The sequence below is a fragment of the Lichenostomus cassidix genome, chromosome 9, assembly GCF_008360975.1.
Source record: "Lichenostomus cassidix isolate B80296 chromosome 9, HeHo_3.0, whole genome shotgun sequence".
Taxonomy (NCBI): Eukaryota; Metazoa; Chordata; class Aves; order Passeriformes; family Meliphagidae; genus Lichenostomus; species Lichenostomus cassidix.
Window position 1 is genome coordinate 20,089,970 of NC_139490.1, and position 20,575 is coordinate 20,110,544.

Genomic DNA, 20,575 nt, shown 5'->3' on the forward strand with positions numbered 1-20,575 from the left:
GGAGACCTCTCAGCTATGTGATGCTCAGTGACTGTATCCAGATTTGCTAAGCTGGTACAGAAATGACAGGATTTGTGACACAAGACATTTTTGTGGGAGTTGCTCAGAGATGAAGCACAAGGTGTCTGTTGGTCAATTTTAATGCCAAGGCTCAGGAGGAGGTGAGGGAAGTCACCCATCTGCAGTTCATTGTGTGGAGCAGCTCAGGGAGAGGTGAGTCCAAGGCCAGTCCTGCTCTGGCTGTGCCTCTTCCTTATGGAGAATCATGTTTAAACTCAGAAACACTTCAGGCAAAAGGGCATTTTCTTTCCTTCCTTGAAGCTCCTCACTGAGTGACAAGCAACTGTGACAACCAGGCAAAGGATATGCATTTCCCATGTGTTCTGCTTGTTCTTGCCACTTTGTGAAGAAGTGGGCAGAGGGGTTAATCAGATCAGAGCTGATAATCCTGATGAGCTGTGTCACATTCTGCAACTCTACAGTTTTTGTCACTGTTCTTACTACTTGGTGCACGTTTCTGTGTTCCTTGAATTGGGAGAAAACCAAGCATTGCAGAGCCCTGTAGGTCAGAGGGTCACATGCTCCAAGGGCTGCATCTGAAAACCACAAGGGAAATGTCCAAAAATTGTTAATTTGGAGACACCACATGCTGCTGTAGATCAGCAGTGGATTCACATAATTGAATTTCAGGCAAGCCATTCCAGACCAAGGGTCAAATTATGAATAAATATAAGACAAAACACACCATCTGGTGAACCATGCCTAATGTAACTGAATTAGTTATTCAGTGGATCTCAAGGCCAGTTAAGTAGCTTATCCATATTTCTCATTGCTTCTTACTAAATGGCACGTTCAGAGCTCTTCCCTTCTGTGGCTAGCACAGGCTTTTCCCATGAGAATTCTTTTTGTGTTTTATAAATAAAGTTTGGATGTTATTAAAAACAGTGTCCCAAGATCTGGACGGTGCAGGCCTGGCCAGTCAGGCCTAGGGGGAGGCTTCTGGCCGACCAATGTGGGTGACTTTTGAAAACTCTATATATATGATGAAATCAAAACAATAAAGGTCTTTCCTTCTTGCCACTGAGAACTGACCTCTTTACTCTGCTAGCTGCTCAACAGCGACACCCTTCCTTCTCCCCCCTCATGATTTTGCTAGAAAATGAGTGGCTTACCCTAGAGCTCTCTGGCTTTAGCAGGCTGCTGGGCAACTGCTGGGTTTTAGAAGGCACAGAAAGCAGGTGTTTTCTTTTAGGTGATCCAGTCTGGAGTTTTCCAATGTGTTCTTCTATTGGGGGAGGCAGGCTGTTTTTCTTACAGAATAGTTTGTACATTTGTGCAGACAATAGGACAGTCATGTTTTTATAATACCAATGAAATAAATAGTGAAATGTAACTTCTAGCGTCTCATTCAGGAAAAGTTTCTACTCTGCAGTGTGTCTCAGAAAGGCGTTGCTGTTTTAACCCTTGTTGATATAGTGGAATTATTCAGCCAGTACTAACAAAAATGGTGAAAAAATGCATGGCAGATGACAAAATATTTCTGTTTAGAAATTGCTGCCTTGATGATGTATAGTGTGTAATTAATTTTTTGAAAAATGTAATTAAAAATTGGAAACAGCAAATATATATTCAAATTTGTAGACAGTGAATTTGATTCTTCTACATACATGGCAACACTTAAGGTTGTATGACATGATTTCATCAAATGCGGGTTTTGTCCCATGGAGATGTTTACTGCAGCTCCGGATTCCTGTGAACTGAACATGAGGCTCAGATTTTCAGCTTTGCCTTGTGATGTTTGATGTCCTGTTTATCCCACAGTTAAATAAAAATTTTGATGCCTCTTGGACAGCTGTGTAGGGTTAAATATTCAAATGGAGAAAAGAAAACTAAAATAAAGAGAACTGCCTTGAGATGAAGTTCAGGTTCCAGGTATCCTGAATTTCCAGTGCAGATAATTCTGAACTGCTCAGTGTGTGTTCCCAAGCATGAGGAATGTGCTGGGGTCTTGCTCCATCATCCCTTGGGTGTGTGGCTGTGGTGGAGCTGCCTTAATCCAGGAAAGGGAAAGGCCACGGGAGCACTGTGGCTGCTAATGGCCCAGCTCAGGGTGATCCCTGAGGAATGGGGAGCAATGGAAGAAGTCTCTGGGCTGGAGGCTTATCGATAGCACTTGGAAAAGCTGCCTGCAGCATCCTGACTGGTATGGTCTGCTGCAGAGAAGGGAGAAGGAAGTGGGGTGAAAACAGCACCCTGATTCTTGGGCTTTTGTGGCTAAATATCACTGCTGCTTAGATCTGTCCCTAATGCAGCTCCTGCAGTCATTTGCCTGGAATTTGAACTTATTTCTATTTTGTATGTTTTGTTTCGTTTTTTCAACAAGGTTTATTTGTCTTTGAGAAGACCCTGTACTGTAGGGTTTTTCCTTTTCATATTAGGAATTTTAAAAGACACGTTTCAGAATAGCATCTGGCTTTATTTTAAGATAGGTGTTTTTACTCAAATATCTGAATTTATCTTCATTTATTTAGAAAATAAAAATACATGCCTTCAGTTGAAATGCAATCCCATGTGTAAACAGCATTTCACTTTTTACCTTTTTTTAAACTTGTGATGAGCCTTACCTAAGATCTAAAATAATTGATACTGTTCTCCTGAAATACTGAAAAGCTAGGTTTGGGAGGCTGTTGTTTTTATTATTTGCTTTTGTTTTTTTTAAGTATCTTAGCTTAGCCCAATCAATCAGTGGAATAATACTGGCCTGAGGCTTGAGGTCTGGATAAAAATTCTGTCTGCACAAGCTGTTCACTGGGCTCCAGTGTTACAGTTACCTTCAGGATTGCTCCATTGACAATATTTTAATACAACTTTCCTGGCCATTCCTGCTCACATTTCTGGGTTTAGTTTGAATAAAGTACTAGAGCTGTAACCAGAGTTAACAATTCTGTACTACAATATTTCAGTTAAATTGCAGGTTATTAAATAAAGTAAGCCAATTTCTGATCTTACTTAATGTACATTTCCAGTAATTCAGGATCTGATGTCAACAAAAAAAATTGTTTAGATAGTGCAAAGAAGTAAAGTAATCAGATTATCTTTCAGGAAATGTATAGTGTTTATTTCAAAGTATTTTAACGTGGTATAGAGATAGCAGAAGGGTCTGCAGTTTGCAGGGTGGTGGTTTGGGTCAGATGGGCGTAATTGTGATCCTAGTGCAGGCTTTGGATCTTGGCTGGGATGGACTGGGGGAATTACTCCCTTCTTGCTGCGTGTGCAATTCTCCTGCAGTTCTCTGCCTGTCTCCTTCCCCTCAAGAGCTGTAGCCCATCTTCCCTGAAATCACCATCTTTCAATTCCTGAGTCTCCCCAGGCTCGGGGTTGTTCTAGCAGGGATCTCCCAGTGACAATGCACAGGACTAGCAGAGCTTCGGAGGGTCATTATGGGAAAACCCAAGGGCTGGCTTTGTGCTCTGCTCTTTTTGCCTCTCTCTACAGCAGCTTTTTACCCCATTCACAGGACAGATCACATCTGTTTCACCACCAGGTCTCAAGCTGGTTATCTGGGCATTTCCAGGTGGGCAGGTCATGTTCCAGACCAGAGCTGGGCCAGTTCTGGTGTGCTGTCATTGTCAGCATGGAGATAAAGGAACTGAAGCAGGATTCACACAAGTCATGCATGCAGTTTCTGACTCGTGGAATTATTTAATCTGTGTTATGAATCTAACTGTAAACAGTCTGGGCAACAGGAATATCTGTGCATTATGTATGCATATCCCTAGAGCTTTAAAGAGTGAGTTCTTACACGTGGGTGGACCTTTAGGGATTGGAATATCCCCTTTGTCTCCATGGACTGTGAACTCATTCATTCCAATGGTCCTGTTTTCCTGGTAATGGTGTATGTGGAAGAGAGGATGTATTTAGCCACAGCAATATGTCTGAGTTGGCTGAGACTGACTTTCCCCATTCTGGGTCCCTTTGAGGACTCTGCCATTAATGCTCTGCTGTCTCTGAACTGGCTGTGTTTATGCAAACTCCTTGCAGTGCTGTAGGTTTGTAACACCACTTAGGGGCAGTTAATGGAGGCTTGTGATTCATGGGAAAAAAACCACTGTCATTTGCCAAAAAACACCCCAGCCAACGCAGAGGTTTCTTTATCCTAGATTACAGTGACATAAGCCTCTAGAGAAATTTCAATAGCTCTAGCCAGGGGTTGAATGGAGAGCAGTCAAGAGCAATGAAAAGGAAAACCCTTGCTTTTTACGGCTGTTGATGAGTTTCTGATCAGACAAAGCAGTGCACACAGGGAATCCCCAGACTGGTAGAGGCCAGGAGCTGATCCATTAAATTAAATTTCTCCTGTATCAGAGCTACATGATCTCAGGAAGCTGTGTCACATGTCCCTGTGCTTCTGCAGTGGGTCACCATGTATTTGTTTTCACATGATGGACTCTGGTGAGCATTCAACAAATAACATGATTTGTGAATAAAGTTAAAGGTAGATAAGATGCAGCAGTGCTGTATATTGTCTAAATGCATTGATGTAGATTGGTACCATCCATACCAGCCTTGGCTTCAGGGTAATACTTTAGCTGTGTTCTGCCTGGGGGCATCAGTTCAGCTGGGTCTGCTGGTGACATCTGAGCCTGACCCTCCTTTTGGGTGTGCCATTGCATTGGGAAAGTTTTTACTTCCAGATTAGTTTATACATGTATGAGTTACACATCAAGAAAAAATAAGACATTACTTTTAAAAGGCTCAGTGAACTAAAAAAAATCATCTCACTGAAAAGATTTTCCTTAACGTTTGTCCTCTAAATACTATGTGGCTATTAGGGCAAAACGTGATTTTTCTCAATTCTCTGTTGTAAACCATTTCTTTTTCTTTTTTTATCCTGAGAAGTGACATTTATTGAGTTTACTGAAAAAACAGGCCATTCTCAGTTCTTTCTCTTTCTAAACCACACCTGTAGCAGTAGTGTACTACAGTGTGCTCTGCCAGCAGTTTGCATAAATTTCTTGTTCATCCTAAATGAAATTAAGATAGGACGAGTATATTTGGAGAGCTAGGTCTCCCCCCAGCTCCTTCTAGTGCCTTTCTACAACAGAATTTGGGTCTTTTTTTCTACTCAGAAGTGCTGCCCTCAGCTTCAGCACTGATTGGTTTACAGTGAAGTATTCACTTCTAGGAGAACATCTGGGATATCAAAGTGTTCAGACATAATCAAAGTGAAAGATATAGCAGGGTGTTTCTCTTGATGTTTCAGTCCAAAGGAGCAGAGCCAATAGCTCTCTCACTTACAACAATGCCAATTTGGAATCTTTAAGGAGATCCTCCCTTTGTTTGTGTGAATCTGGGAGAGTTTGGTTTGTGAACAATCCCTTGTCCAGTTCATAACTGATCATGCAAAACATCTCTGATCCATGTTGTGACCAGTAACTGCTGAGTTCAGTGGTTCATACAACCCTAAAAACCATAACTCCCCACAAAGGGCTGTTCTGTAGCTCTCTGGGACTTGCAGTCTGGTGGATGGGCTGAACTTTAATCACACACAGATAGATGCTGGAGCAAATCTGATGGAGTCTGGATACTTGCAGGAAGCACTGGGTTCAGCAGACGTGTGCAGAAGAATTCACTCCTTAGCTGTGGTACAGACATGGAGAGAAGTAGAGACCAGGTGTGCACAAGCGTGGAATTTGCTCCATGAGAGTACCTGGGTGGAGCACTAACTCAGGCAGGATTTGAGGAATACCTTGTGTGTTCCCTGAAACAACTGGCAGGAACTGTTCAGTCCACAGTCTGTGAGAGAAGTGGCTGAGAGAAATCTGTCTTAAATTCCCTGAGTTTCTGTAATGACGAAAGAGTGCATTTTTGGATGCTATGAGCTTTTAGTGCTGCATGGAAGAACTTGAGAATGTTGGTTACAAAAGTTCAAGTATTAAATTATGAATGAAACCTCTGTGTGTTTTACGAAATTGCTGTTGGTTCATGACTTGAATAGTTTGAAGTGGTAAATGATACTGCAAGAAACTGACTTTTTATTCTGGTTCATATATTTAAAATCATAAATATTTATAAAAAAATTATTCCCATTCACAAAAAAAAATATTTTTGTAAGTCCCTTGTAATATGATTTTTGAATCTGATGGATTTTGTTCCAGTCACTGATGTTATTTTTTCTGTTTTTCAGTTACACCAGCAGAGTTGTTTCTAATGGACTGAAGGCACAAATAAATAATCCAGAACTGAAAGTCAGAGGATTGGACCCACTCATCAACAACTTAATTGACAAACTTCAGCACTTTAATCAAGTAAGTAATTTTCCAGGATAAAAGCCTTTTATCATGCAGCTAAAGGTAAAATCTCTAGGTGCTCCTGACATCTTCCAAAGCTGAATAAGTGACTCCCTGATCCTCCTGCCTCAGCACAGCTGAGAGCTCTAAAGCAGCGCCAGTCCAAACGAGCTGGAGTGAACAGATTTAACAGAGATTGATTTTCATTTAGAGCAGGCATGTTTTCCTGTCAGCCTGGAAGAATGCTCACAGCAGAGGTGTGTTCACAGCAGAGGTGTTTGCACATCAGTCTGCTCATCATCAAAGAGTAATGGAGCACGGGGATAGACAGTAGGAAACTCATGGTGGTGGGTGGGCTGTGCAGGAAGAGCAATCTACACAGGTAAAACGGGAGGAGGAATTGCTTAGTCAGGATGTGGGAGGTTGTTAAGGCTGTGGCTGAGACTGGGAGGCAGGGATTCATCCACTTGCTCCTGAAAAAGTACAATCCTCCATTACCTCTCATCAACCAACGGTGGTAAATCCGTAATCTAAGCAGTAATCAGCGTTTTTGTTAAATCTTGTTTGGCTCTAATGTTCTCTTTTCCTGGAGGCTGCAGTTTAGGGATTCTTTGTGTCACACTGTTTGATTTAAGTCACCATGGGGGATTACAACAAGCAGTCTGGTGCAGTACTTAATATTACATTGAAATAGGCATTATGTGGTCAGATTGATGAAAAGGATAATTCATTATTTATATGTCTTTGCATGTTAGAAAGTAGAGTGTTAATTTACTTTATAAATACTAGATATATCCATCTGTGTAATAGTCCTCTATAAACACTGACAATAGGAAATAGTTAGATTGAATTAAAAGTAGTTGTGTATTGGAAATTCTGTTTCTTTGTCTGCTGTAGAAAAACAAAAATCTGCACAGACTGAGCTGCATACCAATTTTCTTAAGTTACATACATGTTAAAAACAGCTTCAAAAAGCACTTTTTATACAGAAGAATAAAATCCAGCTCTTGGCTCTTTCTGTAAGTTGGAGGTGTTGCTCTCTGGTACTTCTGTTTTAGGAGAATATCATCATTAAATAAATGTAACTCCCATCAGATTGAGATGCTTAGCAATAATGGATTCCAAGGGTGAAGGATTAAACAGAATACTGATTATTGCCCTAAGATGGTTCGTTCTTAAGTACTTAAAATAATATAAAATCCTTTGATCATAATTTTAGTAAGATTTCTTTGGAGATCAAAGCATCAAAGAAGTTGCAAAATATCTAAGGCTTTCACATACAACATCAAACATGTGTAGCTGTTTTCTACTTCTTGGATTTTTGTTTCGGTTGTGATACTATAATACAAATAAAAACTGACACTGAGAAGCCGATTAAATCAGGAGTTTAAAGTGTTATCAATAGTGTGTGTAGACTGTAGAGTTATGTGGAATTCTATTACTAATTTTATGGGCAGATTGATTCTTTTATCAAAATATTCCTTTTTTTTTTTTCCTTTTTTCCATTTTTAGCAATGTGTAAGGTGAAATTTAAAATGCTGAATGTGTAAGGTGAAATTTAAACTGCTAAAATAAGGTGTTGCCCTTGTATCTTAAGTGCTTCACATTTGCAGCACTGTTTGGAGCAGTGCTTGCACAGTGTGCCATCCCAGAGGGGCAGGAAGCCTGGGGAGCAGAGAGCAAAGCAATGCCCAGAATGTGCATCATGGGTGATTTGGTGTGTTTGGGCCTCAGCAATCTTCTACTGCTTAAGTAATACTGCTAAACTACCCAGAAGAAAGCGTATTCTTGGATGAGAGAAAGGTGTGATGAGATTTTTGAAGGAATAACATTTCTGTCTCAAGAAAATAAGCTCCAGCCGTGCTGCATAAATCCCTCCGGGAGCCTGGACCTGTTGGCTTTCACTCTCTCTGTCTTTTGCCAAGGTGTTTGAAATCAGAATAACCTGCTGCTGGGTCAGTTTGCTGACGGTGGGGAGTGCTGTGTTCAAATCAACAGCATTTATTTTCATGAAAGATTTGCCTTAGCTCAGCAATTCTTAATGATTTCTGGAGCAAATCTAATTGTTGCTGTCTGTGATAGATTCTCTCCTACCTTCTTCTCCCGCTGCTGGGGCTCAGCTCGTCTTCATCCCTGAGCAGCCTGTGCTGCAGCCAGCCCAGCAGGGCTGACCGCTGTGGGCAGGAGTGGAGTGGCACTGGCCAGGCAGAAGTGGCAAACCATTCCCTCATCCAAATCCCCACCTGACAGGCTTTGGTGTACAGCAGCCCTTTCTTTGGGAGCTCCATATTCTGATTTGTCCACAAAGGTAAAAGACCAATAATTTAATTGATCCTAAATCCCGTGGATGTGAACGAAACACTTGTCCTGTTCTGTTCTAGGTGGTGCATCCCAGCTCCAGTTACAAATAATCTGTATGCAAGGCATCTTCCATTTCTGCCTGTCATTTAGGCTGAAATGCCAGTTTGTTGGAGATTATAGCAGCTCCTCATTTTTCTTCATCTGGGACTTAAATCCTCTACACATAGTTGTTGTTGGTTTTTTTTTTTATAAAATGATTATGCAAATAGCAGGCTATTTTATATCCACTTGGCAAAGCTGAAAGTAAAGTGAAATTTAGAGAATATTATTCAACAATTACTGTTATTTGCTTCCGTGACAGATAAGGTGGTTGAAGGGTTTATTGTAGTGGCTGATTCCCATATCAATAGAATTACTGAGCTACAATTTACCGGAACTTTCAGTAATGCAAAAACAGATCAAGTGAAGTCCCAGGTTGATTTGGAAAAAGTAGCAGAAACTACATCTTTTCCTCCCTGTTTTTTGTGAATAGAACAGATGTGAATCACAACTGATGGTAAGCACAGCAATCACTCATTGCACCTTTTTTGAGTACTACTTCTTGCCACAAAATCACACTTAAATGTTTTGATTTTTTCTTCAGCCAAATACTTTCCATAGTTCAAACACAAATGGTTCTTAGGCCAAGGTTAAAAATCCTCAAGTATCAATTGCACTGAAAAATGAGAATACTGGGAAAAGTGAAAAAGCTGTGACTATACTAGCAGGGAGGTATGAACATTCCCAAAGGATTATAATATAGTAAGGATTATACAAGTTTGACTTATTTGGTTTTTGTCAGCCTAAATCTTCTCTTGACAGATTTTTTGAATCAGTGTGTTTTGCTTTTGTCAGAGATGAATGCTTAGGGCATGGCTGTAGTTCAAGACAGTGCAATAGCCTAGTGAAGAAAATTAGTAGTGTCAAAGCAAATCTTGCTGAATCTGGACTCACAGGTTTTTTTTCTCTGCCAAACTCTCCTGTATCTGCCAGCTGAACTAAAAAATGCGTGTAACTTAATTCCTTTCAGATTCCTATATAGAGGATGCTGTTAGAGCAGAGTTCAAAGCAGCAGCACTGAGATGTTTCATACCAATAGTATGAGCCAGCCATAATTTAATCTTGAAAGTGAATTAAATTGAGTTATACAATAGGGAATAATACAATAAATAATTTAAGTAGTACTTAATTTAAAAGTGTATTTTTTGGAGACATCTATAAAATTTATTACACCATAGAGCTTTTATATGAGATATGAGTGGAGACAAGTTGGTTTCATTTTTGTCCAAAGTTGTAGCTGACTTGGACTAGGATTCAGAATTTTCTGGTTTTCATTTCATCCAGTGAAAGCATGGAAGGAAAGGCAGTCACCTGGTAAAGAATGTTGCTTTACTACTTCTATCCCCTGGTATTTAAAAGCCCCAATAGGCTTAGAGGTAACACTGCTTGTCCCCCATGTCCCTCCCCAAACAGGCCCTGTCACTCCCAGAAAAAGGCATTTTCACCCTGCTCAGCCAGTGAAAGCTAGTCAGGACACAGCAGAGACGTCCAGGGCAGGTTTTCCGTGCTCTGGGGCAGAGAAGCCTCAAAGATGAATTTGCCTCAGCTTGTCTGCAGCTCAGGTACAAGAGATTTTCATTGAAACAAATGTCTCTGTAGCTGTGGTGGTCCTTTTTGAATTCACATCACTGTGAAGGCATTAACAGCCCTCACCACCTTCATCTCCCAAAGCAAACAGCAGTGATAATTGAATTAATGCCACAGTTATTGGCTGATTTGTGAATAGCACCAAGACATGCATATACTTGAGAAAAATAAAGATAGAATTAATGAAACCTGAAACAATTATGTTTCAGATCTTACAAAAACCAGGAAAGACCAAATGAACTGTTTGATTTGGGGTTTTTTTATTTCCTGTCCTGCTGTATAAAAATTGTTCACCCCTATAGTCAAATAAACTATCATCTCAGATTACTTCACCAGTTATACAAAGTTTGTTTCTAATCCTATTTTTTTTTCAAAATGTTTGTTCTTATAAGATTCATGGGCAGTTTTTCTTCTCCCCTGCTAAGTTAGAAATGTCTTTGCTTCCAGATATAGATGCTGAATGCTCATCTCTGAGATAAGTTACGATTGTTTTCATAATCCATATGCAATGAAACAATTCATCCCAATGCTTGAAACAATCCAGCTTACTCAAAGACTGAGAATAATCTTTCTCTGCATGGCCTCTTCTATATGATTTTCTCTTAGGAAATACGAATATACACACATACATGTAATGTACATTGCACAGAAATTTCGGAGACATCAGATTTCCTCATATCCATGATGAAAGCAAGAAAAGATAAATAAATGCTGCCAGCCTGGGAAAAAGAATCAGAGATCTCATAGTGATGTAGCTCTCTTGTTGCTTTAAAGAATCTGGTAGGTTTATGTCATGCATAGTCCTTAGCAAGCCATCTTTGGGTCCAGAGCACTTGCTTTTCTAACATATTTTCACATTGACTTGGTAATCAAAGTTGGGAAAATGTATCCACTCTCTGTTGGGGGATTCTTTTGTTGCTGAGAAAAGTCAAACTCAAGGAAGAGCCTTCATTGCAAAGCAGCCCATGGTGCAGCATCTCCCTGGGACATGGTGACAAGCAGCAGCAGAGGGGATGCTGCACTGGGAAATGCTCCTCTCAGTTAAACTGGCTGTAGCTGCAGATTGCTCAGAAGCATTTATCTGTCAGAGCTTCCTTCAAGAGGAAGACTCACAAGAAATAAATTCAGATAGTGGCTTGCTGTATCTGAAGTTGGTCAAAATCATATTCTGCCCTTAGGTTTCTGCAAACTGTTATTGCTCAGGGACCAGCAGTTTGTGTCCCTTCCCTGTTTGTGCCTTAGGCATCCCAGGCAGGGCTGCAGGAGGAAGGAGCTCACAGAGGAACAGACTGGGACGGGACAGTTTTTGGGCTGCGGATGGCTCAGCTGGGCTCCTGCTGGAAAACACTCAGACGAGGCCATGAAGGAAGGAAAGCTCCCTCAGATTCCCCTTGTCTGCCTACCTTGAGGGGTGGATAGAAAATCAGAGCAGCTGATAGTGATCATGGGCTGCTCATCTGGAGATGTGGGATTTCCTCATGCAGGGCTGGGCAGCTCCAGGCTGTGGGCAGTGGTTTCCTTCTCTCCAACCTTTAGGTTGTGAAAAGAAAAGGAGTTTGGAAGTTCTAACCTTAGTTCTGTTGTAGCATTAAAACTCATGTCAGAGCCAGAAGTTTGTCCATGAATCGGAACAGGAGAGTTCTTTCTAGCCCAATGCACTGAAAAAGCATCACTGGAACATTGTTTTATGGGGAGCATATGCTGATACTGTAATTTGTTGCTAATTGAGATCTATATCATCCCTGGCTGAAATCAGTGTACTTGTGCTGGCCTGAGGTCTGCAGGTTATTTGTTTGGTTTTGTTAAATATAGTGACTTGAGATACAATTAAATAACTTTAATTAGAATTGAGAAATTACCTTTTAGTACTAGAACCAGCATCAGGATTTCAGTAGAAAAAGTAATGTGAAATACTGGCTCCACTAAAGTAGAATTTAGCATTTTAAAATAAGACAAATCTAAACCTCAGTGTAAATCCAGCATATCTTATTATATGCTAGCAAATATATAATGCTAAAATGGCCTTTTATTATTCATGCGTTGTGTCTCAGAGTGTGCTGTGCTATTTGTCTTGCAAGCCTTCTCAGAAATTATTTGCCCAGATGGACCATTGTATGTGTTTTGTTTTGCTCATTGCGGGAAATTAGTCTTAATAAATCAAAATCACATATTGAGTCACAGCAGTGACTTGAGCCAAGTGGGGGGAGAGGAGGGGAGAACTACTGTTTCAATCTAGAACTGAGCCAAAGCATTTCACATACAGAAAAACATAGTTTGAAGAGTCTTAGCCTAAAAAAAAAACCAAAAAATCTTGGTGTCTGTCCCTTGGTTTGAGTGCGCAGTTCTTGTTGTAGCTGCTGAGCGAAACCCAAGCACTGGGAAGGGTTCTGGATGCTCTGGTGGAACTACTGAGGGTGGGATGGTGGATGGAGGGGATGGATGCTCTGTGACCTGAGCAGGGGAAGGTGGGAGCACGAGGGCTGCAGGGAGCACCCAGGGCCAGGCAGGAGCAGGAGCAGGAGGCATCTGGGGCGTGAGGGAGACCTGGCAGGCCTGGGAGTGTGGAATTGCTGCCCGGGGCATGGAGGCAACCAGAGGGAAGCTTTTCCACCACTACTGGAGATGCTGTGGTTTCTTGGCACCCCACAGGCAATGCATCACTGGGGTAACTGCTCTCTCTGTGGTGAAGGGTGCTCACCAAAGTGTGTGCTGTGTTACTGTTCAACAACTGCTAGGAGTTGTTGCTGCTCTTGACCAGCACTGCCCCTTCCTGAGGGTCACACAGGGGAGGACACATGGATCTGGCCTAGTTGTTTTGATAGTAACTGATTTTTTTATAGTCAGAAAGTCAGCAGTCATCATTGAATTAATTAACTGAAATTACAAATTCTCTTTTATGTAAATCCTTATTTTCTTTTAACCATATTTTTCTGGTCACTCAACTAATTGCAAGTTACATACATTGCTTAAGTAATTATCATTAGAAGTGTGATCATGGTATTTATTTTTGGTTTAATTCCTAAGGTACAATAATATGCTTATTTTTGGAGGTTGTAAGTTTAGCATAATAGGAAAGGAAAGCTGAGATTTATGAGCTAATCATTGTTTTCTTTAGAGTAGAGTAAAGGTCTTCAAACAATTGATTGATTGTTGTCCAAAAGCAAGAACAGGGTCATTTTCCTCTTTTTCTGTTCCACTACTGAAGGGAGCAGACAGGCAGAAAAAGCAGTGTAGGAGAATAAGACTAAAGGCCATCTAAAGCCCAGACTTATTCTTTAAAGCCTAAGTGGAGTTGTCCTGCTGGTGACAAGTGGATTAATGCTACTGAAGTGTTCAGCCACTTCCCAGCTAAAGCAAACAGCGTGGTTCCAGCAATAATTTGGGCTGTGTGGTAGCACAGCATATGAATCAGACCTGGATTGGAGAAGCCCCAGCTCAGGTGTCCCTGTGAGAGGTTTCCCTTACCTGGATGCCTGATGTGGCTGCCCAATGCCAGCCCCAGATGCTCCCTGCACAAGAAATTCTTGATCTGCCTTGCTGTTCTGCCAGTGCCTTGCACTTTGGAATTTAGAAAGCAAGCCTGAATACTGGAGAGGAGCCATGTCAGGAATAGCTTTTCTCTTCTACTTAGTAGCACATTCCCAAGTAATTAGTAAATAGGAGGACTAAAAGAAACAATCCTCTTGTTTCAGGCAGAGCCACTGCTGTGAAATAGCATTATGTGTCAATTTTAAGAAATTCAGTCTTACAGTAGGCCTGTTTTGCTTCTGATACTCTTGCACTGTTGTGGTGTTGTACACAGTACTTGCAATGGTTTGAATATTTTGCATCTCACACATCCCAGAGCCAGGCTGAGAGGAGTTCACCAAACCAAGAATTTATCATGGAATATCAGACTCTTATTTTCCTCATCTCCTTATGAGGTCTTCTGCCAGGTTGGAGTGAAAAAAAAGGAAGATGTGTGTAGGTGTATCAACCTAATCAGTAAAATCAAAAAATGCCAGTTTGACACAATCACTGTTGCTACTGCTCTTCTCTCAAAAGCATGATGCAGTTCTGAAATGACCACAAACCTCCCTGAGCTTGATTTCAGTGTGTTCCCCAAACCAAGGGGCATCTCAGTGTTTGGGGTGTTGAGCAGGATGGCTGCCTGGGCTCTCCTGGTGCAGGAAGATGCCCTCCTGCCCTCTGCCTCATGAGTAGGCCTGGGAACCTTTTGCCATCCTGATGCTCTCCTTCCTTCCAGCTTCCAAGTGTAGCTATTCCTCCTTCTCCAAGGGAGCACTTCTCCATCAGTAGCATTAATTCTGTGTGGCTGACATCCTGTTTTCTCCTTACAAAAGCTTGATCATGTACATTCATATCCCTCATCAGAATTCCCGCAGTGAACTTCCCATCAGAAACCACAGGCTGAGTCTTACCTTCCAGTCTTACCAGTCTGCTTGCTCACAGTAAGTGCAAGAGAACCATCTAGTAGGGAGTGTTACTTCTGTTTATAACTGTTTGTTTTTTGTTTTTTGTCTTCTTGCTTTTGTGTCAAGACTTGGAGATTGCCAAAGAACATGAGTTCAGCTAATATGAAAAAGTTTAGTAGGAATTTTACAAATCCTACCACAGTCTGGTTTTCACTGTCTGTTACTTTTAGGAGTATATAGCTATTCTGTAACTTCCTTACTTTTTTACTGGCCTTTCTTACCCATACTGAAAGGTTTTGTTTCTGAAAACCAGCCTAGTTTAAGTCGATTTTACAATAATTAAGTTTGTTGTATTATTTAAAGGCACCATAAACTGAGTGTATCAGCTGATTTCATTGTACTCCAGACAGTCTGTGAAGAGCTCCTAACTCAATTCAGTGCAGGTACAAGGCCAGCATGTGGGCTGAAGAGGAAAATGCAGCAAGGAAGGGAAAGGAATGTCTTTGGTCACAGGAGACTATTGCAGAGTTTTCCATAAATATTGTTCTATCTGGATAGTTAGGAATGGTAAAAATCAGACCTTCCTCAGCCTTCTGCAGAAGTCTAGGTCCAAGCCTACACTGTATGTGCTGGTTTACATGGTGCTTAAATGACAAAATGCAGAGACCCCCACAGAGCACTGATGGGAATGTCTGTCATGTAATAGTCAGTAGAGATTAAAGACTTTTTTTTTTTCAAAATGCATTAGCAATAAAACTATTTTTAGAGGCATATATTTTGATTCTGATTCTTCTATCATCTTCTACCAGCATTTACCAGACTGTAGAAGTTACTACAGTGTAATAGATAATTTGAGATTGGAAGGGACAGTCTGGAGACAATCCAGCCTTCTGTTGAAAGCAGGGCTTTAGATTAGGTTATCCAGGGGCCTGCAAAACCAGGTCCTGCATAATTCCAGAGAGAGAGATTCCATCTCTTCCCTAGTTTGCTTGCTTATCTTTATGAAAATAACTACATGAGTCTTGAATGCCTCACTTCTTCCTGTTTATTGTGTTCTCAAGGTCCAGCTTGAATTCTAGGACAATAAGCCTTGGGCACAGAATAGGCACTTTATACCTTTATACACTAAAATATGTTCTAATGTATAAAGCGAGAGCATTTATATAACTCAGTAGTAGGATACCTGCAAGTTCCTGCTTCCTATAGGAAAACATCCAAAGGAAATGACAGCCAAAGCAGACAGCATGTCTCCATATCTTGCATGAAGCAGATTCCAGTTGCAAGTCCAGCCTGCTTGGATTCCCACCAGCAAGGTGGACATAAATAAATGGAGAGTACTGATTAACTAGCAGCCACCTCATTTTCAGAGCACAGGATTTGCATATACTGGTGGGTTGGAAGAAAATTTACTGTGCACATGGTGCTGGGAAAAGCCTGGGGTATTAGAGTGAGGAGCCATTTGCTCATTACTGCACTTTTGAATAGCAATGAGGTGTGTGTAAGAGCCTGTGTGCCATGGCTCTGGTGGGCTTGCAGACATTTCTGCCTCCTGAACACAGATGGGACCTCTACCTTTAATCGTGATTTCATGGTGGAAAATGCTGCTTAAAGATTGGAGCTCTGTAGTTCTGAAAACATTCAGGCCCTCAGTTTCTATGCCCCTAACCACCTCAGGCTTTGGCTAGCTGAAGTGTCTTGCATTGCAAATATGATTTATTTACTATGCACTGTTTAGTGACACCTCCAATCTATCCTGCTTCCTGGGACTGTATGCATTTTAAATGAGATAATACATTTATTTCACTTGCCTTTTTCATGCATCTGAAATGAGCCTGTGCCTCAGTGCAGTTATGTGGGAGTGGGTCTATTTGGGGCTGAGTATTCCCAGTCCCAGATGTCATGGATGAACTTGTCATTATGCAGAACAGTCCCCCAGGAGACCCCCGATTCCTTTCAGAAATGGGGAGCTTTGGTATTGCCTTAACACCGATAGCAAAGTGAGAAATGAGCAGCAGTGAATAAGACAGTGCCACTTTGTGTGTAGAAATTACAGTTCCATCACTGTTTCCTTGAGCTGGGTTTTGAGCTGTGCAGAGACACCAGGCTTCACTCTGGAGTGAAGTCATCTTCTGGGGAGTCTGTTATCACATAAATCTCATGCAAATGCTTCCCCCACTGCAAAGATTTGAGTGTTGCCAGTGCTCAGTAAGCATGATCCTCTCACAGACAGGTGCAGAAGGTACCTGCTGTGGTGCAAGGCAGCAGGGGAGTTCTCTGCCTCTTACAGCACCTGAGAGCTCACAAGAAGTTGATACAGAAACATTGATGAGTGTTTGCAAAGGGTAACATTGGTCTAGCAAAGCAAACAAGACCCAGCATGTGTAATCGTGCTCAAGCCCAGAATCAATCTTTGCTTGTGTCCCTAACTTTAAAGATGTAAATAATTCCACTGGCTCTTCACACTGTGTAATTGCTGCTATGTGCATGCTCAGAAATAAGAGAGATGCAGCGCTTGTAAGCCTTCTGCAGTTAAACTCTTTGTGTAATTATTGGAGCAGATGCCTTCTTTGAGAGGATAAATCAAAATCTTGAGGCTTTTCACTCCATCACCCTTCTCCACTGACAATAAGGGGAATCTAGGGAGGGCCTTCTGGCGAGACTCACAGTAACCTCTGCCTGCCCACTCTTGTTTAGGCTCCCTGTTTTCCCTTCATCAGAAGCCTTTGTTCAGCATGGCATTTAAACACCCAGCTCACTCAGCCATCCTGGGTCAGGGTGTGAAGAAGTGTTTGCTTTAGTGATTCTGAGTGTGCTCCTGCCCAGGTGTTTGTGTGTGTCAGGCTCATGGGAGTGTGCAAACCACATCATACAGAGGGACACCCAGAGAGACAGGTAACAGCCTTGAATTGTTTTGAAGCAGCCACAATGTGTCCTCAGTCTTACACTGTTCAGTCACGTCTGAAGATGAATTTATGTCGGTCTTTACATGCTTTTAGTGTGTGTGCCTACAAGGAAAAAACCTGATGTACACAGTCTGTTGTTTCCAACATTTAGAAGATAAGGTTTCCAGCTGTAATTTATTAATAATTCTGATAGAGAAGAGATTTTTTCCCATGTGATGAGGACTTTTTCACAGTTACAACAGCATGTCTAATAACTAATTGAAGTGGATTCAAGTGATAGACAAATTTGAACAGAGCTTTTAATAGCCAGAAGCAAATAACTAGCATGTAGCCTGCTGATAGGAAGCATGGAGTGTTTTGAATGCTGCCATATGTCCAGATACAAGCAACCAGCCTTGCAAACAGAATCAGAAAGTTCTCAGCAGTGTTTCAGGGCTATGTCTTGTTTGCTTTCAGGACCTATAAGAGGAGCCTCTCACGGCAGTTTTTCAAAGTGACATGTTCATGGGAGTGAACTGGAGACAAACAATGTTGTTATTGGATAACATAATGAAATATGGCTTGTGCTTCACTGCAATAAAGTGACGCTGAGCCATATTTGATGTGGCATTTGAAATAAGAGAATCTAATAATGCCGAATGGATTTCAGAAGGGTAAATGGAAAGCTTGAGATTTGTCTTAGGCCTTATAATTGGGGGTGGATGAAGTCATAAAGAGAGGGGAGAGGGCCAGGGGCTGTGGTGAGCTGCAGGCACTTTGAAGCCCTTGATGAGGCTGAGCATTTGTCCCTCGAATAAAAAGTTTAATGTTTAAGAGCTGCATGAAGTTCTAGTCTCAAGCGTAATTCCAAGTCATGCAGCACCATACAGAAGTTCTAACTGAGGTGTATAAAATTAATCACTTCGAGTATTAAAGTTCAATTTGGACTTCATTTAGAGTGTTTATGAACCATATAAAGCTATATTATACTTTCCTATTATAAAGATTATTTCAGTTATTGGTTACAATACTTTTTGAGAGTTTTTTTTATCTAGCTTTGCTAATCACTTCCAAGCACTTAGTAGACTACAAATTGCACACCAGTAAGCAGCCATATAAAATACTTTCTATGTTGGTAATATGATAGATTAACTAATAATCCAAACAAAATATAATAAATTGCTACTTAATTCTGAGACAGTCAAGCAAAACTAAATATATTGCATTACTTTGAAAATGTGAATAATTTATTTTAGAAATAAGAAGTTTGTGTTTAGCTCCTAAGTGTAATGGTAAAAGCCAGAAAGTCATGAGTGCACATTCAGGAAATGGGATTAGCTGGTCATAAACCATCTCAGGTCAACGGCAAAGGAAAAGCGCTTTACAATTTCAAAGGCAGCAAAAGTAAGAAAAGAAAAATACTAAAGAGAATGAAGGAGAAATTATGACATATAAAACTCAATAAGAAAAACTAAATGGTGCAAAGTAAAACCTGTGACAGGTAGGGCCCAGGACAGTACCATGGTGCCTTATTTAATAAGGAGGCAAAAAGTAGCTCTGTGCAACATACCAATTCTAGCAAAGGCTTTGAAATTTTTGGGCTCTGTTCTTTCAGGCAGCCCAAGCTGTCCTGCCTGTCTGCTCACCAGGCTGCTCCTCCAGCAGCATCTGAAAGTGATGCAGTCCAACCACATTTCCACAGCCGCTTTTAGCTGTGCAGGAGGTTTCTCTCCTTGCCCATGCCTCCTGTTTCAAGAGGTTTTGGAGTGCACTGACGTGCTAGCACATATGGCAGCTTGATTCCTGAGAAAAGATTCTTGGAAGAAGTGCCTGAGAGAGATGCACTCTGAGCATGTGAATGGGGCTAAGGATGCAGAGCATTGTGCTCTGCCTATGCACAGACTTTCAGCTGGGACTCTGGCCTGGTGCTGTTTTGATTAACTGAGAACAGGTTTGTGTGTGGATGCTTTTTTTTATCAGTTCAGGCAGGGTAAAACTTGAATGACTGTAATCTGGGGTGAGCTAAAATAGTTCCATATGAATTGTCAAGCTGGAGTTGAACTGGGGAGCAGGAGTTAAAGTGTGTGCAGTTGCTGTCCTGCCTGCTGCTAGGCTCTGGAAATTTCAGAGAGTTCGTATGATCAAATACTTTAATTCCTTCTGGTTGGTGCACAGAGGAACATCAAGATCATTTGCTGGAGCCTCAAATCCAAGGAAATTTTGGTCTGTGGGGAATACCTGAACAGACTGGTTGCATCCCAGGGCAGATTTTAGTCACATTTTTAATGTGGGATTAGAATGTAGTCTCAAAAGAGCAGGTCTGGCCTGGTCTCTATTAATATTATGGTCTGGGTGACAGAGAATATTCCCAGGATGATCTAACTGTGGAGTGAAAATGGCTGTGGATAGACTGTAGAGGATAAGAGAAAGCACCAGCTCTCTCCTACTCTCATTTTTTCTCCTGAGCCTTCCTTCTTCTCAATCCCTGCTGTAAATGAAGTGTTTAATTTTGCCATGGTAAGTGGGTGACAGGAGCAGGGTGGAGCAGAAGCCCCACGAGTGTGAAGCAGCCCATCTGCCTGTGGGGGTGTGGGTGAGCCTGTGGACAGGCTTCTCCAGGCGAGATTCTGGTGGGTGGAGGATGCAGTTTGGGGATGTGGTAATTCACTGCAAAGACCAGAATTCGGGTCAGTCTCAGCATCCCTCTGATCTGGTTGTATCAACCATTCAAAGTGGTCAATAATACAAATTTAGCCAAGCTGAAACCTCAGTGTCTGTCAGAGGGAAGAGCAGGAAGAGGGAGATTCAGCAAATTCACAGTAAGTCCCTGACTTCTGCCTTGGATTCAGGTTAAACCCTTGACAACCACAGCTACAAGCACATAACAGTTACATTGCTGCAGTTAAATCAGTCAAGCTTCTCCCACCATTTAGTAAGCCTCATAAGAGAGGTGGGAGAAGGCAGGGTTAGTCTGGCTCCTGAAGAAAAAAATGGCATTGAT

General features: G+C 41.4%; 1 protein-coding gene across 4 annotated transcripts in view; it reads left to right on the forward strand.

Moving 5' to 3' along the window:
- Nucleotides 1–20,575, forward strand: part of LOC146433425 (glypican-5-like) — a 398,949-nt gene that overhangs the window by 251,217 nt on the left and 127,157 nt on the right. For all 4 annotated transcript variants that reach the window (XR_014854113.1, XM_085069748.1, XM_085069747.1 and 1 more), the window contains one exon: nucleotides 6,188–6,308. Coding sequence is in view for 3 of the 4 variants with exons in the window: in XM_085069748.1 (XP_084925874.1) it covers nucleotides 6,188–6,308 (121 nt within the window). In the remaining variant the exon portion in view is untranslated. The remainder of the gene's footprint in view (nucleotides 1–6,187; nucleotides 6,309–20,575) is intronic.